General features: G+C 54.6%; 1 protein-coding gene across 1 annotated transcript; it reads left to right on the top strand.

Annotated features, from left to right (window-relative positions):
• Window positions 1-2: 2 nt before the first annotated feature.
• On the top strand, window positions 3-2,772 carry LOC117003530 (protocadherin alpha-6-like). Its single transcript, XM_033073498.2, has 2 exons — window positions 3-2,545; window positions 2,656-2,772. Exons 1-2 carry the CDS (start codon window positions 47-49, stop codon window positions 2,770-2,772), a joined length of 2,616 nt encoding a protein of 871 aa, XP_032929389.1. The 5' UTR covers window positions 3-46.
• The last annotated feature ends 4,623 nt before the right edge of the window (window positions 2,773-7,395 follow it).

Raw genomic sequence — 7,395 nt, 5'->3', positions numbered from 1 at the left:
GAGCGGCAGAGCTGCAGCGGCGGAGGCGAGAGCAGCGGCGGCAGGGATGGGCGAGCGTTGTTGTGCGGTGCTGCGGGTGCTGGTGCTGCAGGCGGCCTGGGCTCTGGCGGGCGGGCAGGTGCGCTACTCGGTGCCGGAGGAAGCCAAGGCCGGCACGGTGGTGGGCCGTCTGGCGCAGGACCTGGGCCTGGAGGCGGGCGAGGCGGAGGCGCGGCGGCTGCGGCTGGTGGCGCAGGGCCGGCGGGCGAGCGTGGAGGTGAGCGGGGCGAGCGGCGCGCTGCTGGTGAGCTCGCGGCTCGACCGGGAGGAGCTGTGCGGCAAGAGCGCGCCGTGCGCGCTGCGCCTGGAGGTGCTGCTGGAGCGGCCGCTGCGCGTCTTCCATGTGCAGCTGGAGGTCACCGACATCAACGACAATGCCCCCATCTTCCCCGCCGCCCGAAAAAACCTCAGCATCGCAGAACTGACAACTATGCCAGGATCTCGTTTCCCGCTGGAGGGCGCGTCGGATGCGGATATCGGAGCGAACGCGCAGCTCTCCTACACACTCAGCCCCAGCGAGCATTTTAGAATGGAGGAAGATAACAGTAACTCTCGCAGTAAGTCCCTGTTTTTGATACTCACGAAATCTCTGGATCGCGAGACGATTCCCGTGCACCGGTTGGTGCTGACGGCGACTGACGGGGGCCGGCCGTCTCTGACAGGCACCATGGAACTGGTGATCTCGGTGCTGGACGCAAACGACAACGCGCCCCAGTTCAACCAGTCCGTGTATAATGTACATTTGTCCGAGGACGCCATAGAAGGCACGCTAGTTGCGCGAGTGAATGCTACGGACCTGGACGAAGGAATTAACAAAGATATGAAATATGAAATTGATCTAATTATTCCTCCATCTACCTCAGACTTGTTCAGCATTGATGCAAATACGGGGGAGATCAGACTGATGGGCGTCCTGGACTTTGAGGAAGTTAATTTATACGACCTTAATGTTAAGGCGACAGATAAAGGGACGCCCCCCCTGTCGGGTCACTGCCGAGTGTTGCTGGAGGTGCTGGACGTGAACGACAACGCGCCGGAGGTGTGGGTGACGTCGCTGTCGGTGCCGGTGCCGGAGGACGCGTCGGTGGGGACGGTGGTGGCCCTGCTGAGCGTGTCGGACCGAGACTCGGGGGCGAACGGGCGCGTGCGGTGCTGGGTGTGGCCGGCGGCGCCGTTCGGGCTGGAGGCGACGTTCGCGGGCTCGTACTCGCTGGTGCTGCGCGAGGCGCTGGACCGGGAGCGGGTGTCGGAGTACGAGGTGGAGGTGCGTGCGGAAGACGGCGGGGCGCCGGCGCTGGGCGCCAGGCGCGGGCTGCGGGTGCCGGTGTCGGACGTGAACGACAACGCGCCCTTGTTCGCGCAGGCCGTGTACACGGTGCTGGCGCGGGAGAACAACGCGGCGGGCGCGGAGCTGGCGCGGCTGTGGGCGCGGGACCCGGACGAGGCCGGCAACGGGCGCGTGAGCTACTCGGTGTGGGAGGGCGCGGCGGGCGGCGTCGGGGCCGCGGCTGGCAGCGGCTGGCGTGCGGCGTCGAGCTACGTGTCGGTGGACGCGGAGAGCGGGCGCGTGTGGGCGCTGCAGCCCTTGGACTACGAGGAGCTGCAGGTGCTGCAGTTCGAGGTGCGCGCGGTGGACGCGGGGGAGCCGCCGCTGTGCGGCAACGCCACGGTGCAGCTCTTCGTGCTGGACGAGAACGACAACGCGCCGGCGCTGCTGCCGCCCGCGGGCTCGGCGCCGGAGGCGGGCGCCGTGGCGGCCGAGGCAGCCTCCTCATCGTCGTCGTCGTCGTCGTTTGTGGGGCCGGTGTCGGGGTCGGGCACGCTGTGGGCGTGGGCGGCGTGGGGGGCGCCGGCGGGCCAGGTGGTGGCCAAGATCCGCGCCGTGGACGCCGACTCGGGCTACAACGCGTGGCTGCGCTACGAGCTGTGGGAGCCGCGGGCCAAGGGCCCGTTCCGCGTGGGGCTCTACAGCGGCGAGGTGAGCACGGCGCGGCCGCTGGACGAGGCGGACGGCGCTCGCCACACGCTGCTGATCGTCGTGCGCGACCACGGCGAGCCGGCGCGCTCGGCCACGGCCACGCTCAGCGTGTCGCTGCTCGAGGCCAACGAGGCGGCGCTGGCCGCGGGATCTTCATCGGCGTCGTCAGGGTCGCGGTCTGCGTTGGGCGTGGATGTGGGCGGCGGTGCGGCCAGCGCGGCGACCAACGTGTGGCTGGTGGTGGCGATCTGCGCCGTGTCGAGCCTGTTCCTGCTGGCGCTGGTGCTGTACGGGGCGTCGCGCTGGGCGCCGCGGGCGGCCGTGCTCTCGGGGCCCGGGCCCACGACGCTCGTGTGCGCCAGCGAAGTGGGCAGCTGGTCGTACTCGCAGCGCCACAGCCGCAGCCTGTGCGTGGCGGACGGCGCGGCCAAGAGCGACCTCATGGTTTTCAGCCCCAACTTCCCTCCGCTGCCGCCCGGCGCCGCGCCCAAGGACACGCAGCCGGAGCCCTCCGCTCTCCTCCACACGGTCAGTGATCCTTCCTTCGTTCCCTTTTCTGCTCATTCTCATCCGCTCTCTTGGTATTTGCTGTTTGAAGGGGCCTCAGTTCCCGCGGCTTAGGAATGTTGTCTGCTTAGCGGGTGTTTAAGGATGGCAATGGCACCTTTGCGTTTGTCATCGCGTCCTTCACCAAGCCCCCTACTCATTCTGATGGGCCGCAAAATGTGGATGTTTCAGTACCCTCGAGCCGTTAGGCAGATTAGGTTTGGTATTGTAAATGGGTGTTGTTCTGCTTTAGCATTAAATTAGTGTCCTGTGCGACCAGAGGTGCTCGGAGGTGTGAGATTTGCAGACGATAAGGGGGGTCTTATACTGATTTGTGGCATTTCCAGTCACATTGGTGAAGGTGTTTGAGACAGCCGGGCTGTGGTGAGAGACTCGCAGGCGCTCCATACCGCCTCACTGCCTTTGCTGGCAGTTTATCATGCTGGTATTTTTTTGTCTTTTTATTGAAATCTCCCCTCTTCCTCTTTAATTGTGGTCATGTGAAGCTATGATGTGAGGTGAAAAGTGGATATTCAAGGACTAAACTTCTCTATTGTCGTTCTACTATGAGACTCATTTAAAAGATAGGGTAGTTGTGGCAAAGATTTCCTATGCTATACCTGCGATCTTCCAATAATCTTTCTGCAAGTATCATATTGTTCAGGTTAGTAGTAGAAAGAATTCAAGGAGAAAATGTGACCTAAGGTGTGTGTGATTTAAAAGCAAAATTTTTGTGTTGGTTTCTGGCTGGACACATTCTGGTGAATTTACATTTCTGACAGAAACCTGGTATGAAACACACTGGCCTGTTCTCGTGTTCTTTCAAAAGCTGCATCAACGGTGACATCATTGGAAATACCTTGGCAATCTCTTCTGTAAAGAAAAACAAACAACCCCAAAAATCAAAGAACCACCATTTTCCACCATGTCTCATATAATATTCCCTTACACAGTAATTGTCATGTGTTAGATTTGTGCTCTCGCCAGTGCTTCGAGTGTTTTCTCAGAGTGTGACATCAATGGCATCACCGTGTAGAGTTTTCCCAATATCACATTTAGGAAGAGTTTTGCTCCCAGCTCTGCCACGTTTCTATCTGAGATAGCTGCAGCATTACAAACATGAACTGTCAGCATCAGATGTTCTGCTGTAACTGCACTGATGATGTCAACCCTCAGTTTTTTATGGTGGTGTCATTGGTGAGAAGGAGAAGAAAAAGCCATGTTGAGCCTTGAGATGGCAAAGGCAGCTATGGTCTTTGACAATTTTTGACAACTGAGTAGGGCCTGGCAATTTGCATCTGGAGGGTGACCTTGAGAAGCATGAAAATATGGTTTGGGGGAAACTGCAAAGCCATGAGAAGGCCGTGGGTCAGGATGTAAGAAAAGACCATGAGATTATATGTTTGTCTTGAGAACATGTCTCAGAGTGGTGAGTGGAGGATGCCTAAAGAGAAGTGTGAAGCAGGATGGGCACAGAATGCTCTTGCCAAGGATCATTTCCCAGGCCCTAGGGGTGTGGAGTGGGACACCTTCCTGATCATGAGAATATATGATACTGAAATGCTCACAAATGGTGCGTTGAGGTTCTCAGTGTCTTTCATCAGAGACAGACCCTTGTGCTGCTGCCTGCCTGGTGTAGCCATGCCTTGGTGAGAGCTGGTGAGATGGAGAGTGCTGGATGTTGTCTGATGAGCTGCTTGTTTCAGAAATGCTGTTGTGGAAGGGGAATGCTTCAAGCTGCTCTCCTGGTGTCCAGGTGGCATTCACAGTCATTTTCAGAGCCATTGGTGTTGCCACAATGGTTCCTTGCTCCTCCTCAGGTGGGATTTATAAGGACACATGATGAGGCTGTAATCTTTATGTAATCTCAACTTGCCTTGCTTGTGCACTGCACAGGTGGCCTCAGGAGAGATGATTTGTCCTGATGTCACCCAGAGCTCCTTCTGGTATTTGCAGGCACAAACCTGCACTGCAGGCCAGCTCTGGTTTCATGTGGCAAAATTCTCCCTCTGAACTGCCCTTGTGAGTGCTTTTGTGCTTTGGTATTTGCTGTGGTTCTCTTGATGCTATAAAGATGTGTGGACTGGGATCAGAGCTGTCATAGCTCTAGTTACAGAATCTTAATGAATTCTAAATGCAACTTCATGGTCTTTCCAGCTGAGATTGCTAAAAAGGAGCAAAGCCTTGGTGGTGAGCAGGGAGGTGGGGAGAGCCTGCCAGATGCTGGGTGTAGTTGCTGCCCTCAGTGTGTTCTCTATGTCCAGTCAGGAGGGAAGGTGAGGATGTACAAAGAATTGAATCACACACAGGGCAGAATTTACAGCTGGGTCATCTTGCTGGGTTCTAGCAATGTTTGATATTTTGGCAGTGATCCTGCCTGTGGCACTCAACAGGGCCTAGACCCATGAGGTGGGGAGGGTGAGTTTGATTGGAGAAGAGTTGCTGAAAACAAATGTGGGTACTGGGTAGAACACAATGTGTGTCATTGGGGAGGAGTTGTGGAATTCTCATTGCACATGGCATGGGATAAAGAACAGAAGTAGCAAACCTCGTGAAAAGCCCAGGTGCCTAGGGCTGCTCCCCTGCGATCCTGTCAGGACCTCCAGTAGTTCTGCATATTCTTGTGCTGTGTCCTTCCCTGTGACATTGCTGCTTGTTACGCTACATGCCATACATGCCTGATAATGCTTTTATTTTGTGTGGAATGTTGTTGGTCAAACAGAAGGTTTTCCAAATTTGTATCATCATGCCAGCCTGCTTGGAACATTACCTCGCTTACTTCCCTGGTCTTGGTCTTGCTAGGAAGCCAAAGTTTCTGGTAACATGAATGGACACGGTCCCTTACAACCAATACTCCTGGAGTTTCTTGTTCTGACAAAGCGCACATCGATGCTGCAGGTAAGTTGCTGGTAGCTGAAGAAGGCGTGTGTGAGAGGCAAATGTACTTTGGTTCCTGTGCAGCTGTGGTATCTTCATATGGGATCGACTGAATTGCCTGTGGGTTTGGAGCAGCACTGCCTGCTCTCTTTCCTTTCCCGCTACTACCTGGCACAGGGTGAACACGTGGAAGCAAGGCCAGATGGAGAAGTGACATGAATGCATTGTTTGGGGTAGATGTTTTTGGGCTTGCATAGATATTCTCATTGGCAGTACTGTGGTGTTACATTTGTGGCTGTGGGTTGGATTTGCATGTGGAACATGAGCCAGGAGGAAGAGCTCCACGAGGACTGCTCGGTATTTGTGATGTCATTGTGCTTTTGTGACGCTGGAGGAGCGTTGTGCTGGGCTGTGATGGGTTTGAATTCCCGAATGAGAGACTCGTCAGGGCTGTTTGGAATCGTTGGAGCCTCTTTCATTGGATGCTTCAGCAGCTTCTTTGGTTGTTTTGGCAGAGGTTGGTGGAACCTGTTCTGATGTAGCGGAGCTGTTCCTTGCCATCTGGCTGCCTTGCTGTGCTATTGCAGGTTGTTGAGAGGACTGGAGGCTGGAGGGCGTGGCCTTTACTCTGAAGGGAGGGGAATTTGCAGGTGCATGGGCGGGAGGTAAGCAGAAATGTTCCTTGTTCCCTGTACACAGGGATAGGAGGTTGTCGGGATAAGAAATGGGTGCTCTAGGCCAAGGGTATGTCCGTGATAGGTGGCAGGAGTGCTGTAGATAGCTGTAATATATTTTGTTGAAGGTAAAAAATCAACAAAGTTATAAACAGAAAATTTGGAAGGCAATGTCAAGGCGCAAAGAATGAAAAAAGAAAACAAAGAGAAAGCAATATAGAGGGGGAAAAGGGCAAGGAAGTAGAAAGAATGCGATGGAAAAATTAAATATGTAGTTTAAGAAATCAGTGTCAAAAAAAGGAATGAGATCTTTTCCCAAATGACATTGATATTGTTCATTGTGAGAACGTGTAAAACCTTTTGGTTTATGAGAGAAACGAGAAGAACAGACAAGGTGGAATCAGAAGAGGAGGGGGCAAAATAAGACAGGAACGAATATGAAGGAGAAGAAAAGAAAAAAAAGAACAAGGAAATAGAGACAACAGAAAGGAAAAAAGAAGTTGCAAATGGAAGTAAGAAGAAAATGCAAGAGAAAGCAAGGATTTTATGCAAGTATAAATAAGGCCAGAAGGAAATGAAGGAAGAAAAGTACAGGAGAGAACAATAGAAATGACAAAACAGGAGATGACCACAACGCGCCTACCTCTGCCGACAGAGCTGTAGTCGGTACCAAACAGGACTCCATCATGGCCAGAGCATCGGGTTCTGGCGCTGATGACTCCGATTTTGATGGTCTGTGGGGCGGCGCCGAAGGCAAGTGACACCAATCCAGTGAGGCTGAAAATAGTGGAGGATGGATAAAGAAGAGGAAGAGTGTAAAGAATGTAGAACGACAGGACAAAGACGAAGAAGAAAGAAAAGGAAAAGGAAGATAGAGAAGAAGAAAAAGACGGCGGAAAGGACAGGGAAGGGAAACGACACCATGAAAATAAGGGAATTGAATTTTAAAAGAGCAAAATTAAATAAAAACGATGAAATTAGAAGAAGACATGGAGAAGGGTCTGCAAGCGAAGGGCGAGTGATAGGAAAAATGATTAAGAAAGAGAATCAGAGAAGAAAAAAACTGCACAAGAGATGACCATCCACGGAGCAGAGGGAGAGGCGATGTGGCGGATCGTGTGAGGCGGCGGAGCAGCGCACGGTGTCGCTGCAGGCTCAGGAACGGCGTGTGGGCGGCTCCGCCCCGGTGCGGCGGAGAGCCCGGCTGTGAGCGCGGGGGGGCGGCGCGGGCCGGGCAGCAGAGCCGGTGCGTCCGGGCGGCGGCGGGGAGCCGTGCGGGGC

This window comes from Catharus ustulatus, chromosome 15 (genome assembly GCF_009819885.2).
Source record: "Catharus ustulatus isolate bCatUst1 chromosome 15, bCatUst1.pri.v2, whole genome shotgun sequence".
Taxonomy (NCBI): domain Eukaryota; kingdom Metazoa; phylum Chordata; class Aves; order Passeriformes; family Turdidae; genus Catharus; species Catharus ustulatus.
This window is presented reverse-complemented; position numbering and strand designations above follow the sequence as displayed.

Coding starts and splice junctions, on each gene's coding strand:
- LOC117003530 (XM_033073498.2), top strand. CDS start 47: ATGGGCGAGCGTTGTTGTGCGGTGCTGCGGGTGCTGGTGCTGCAGGCG. Junction 2,546..2,655: donor CCTCCGCTCTCCTCCACACG/GTCAGTGATCCT, acceptor TTGTCTGCTTAG/CGGGTGTTTAAGGATGGCAA.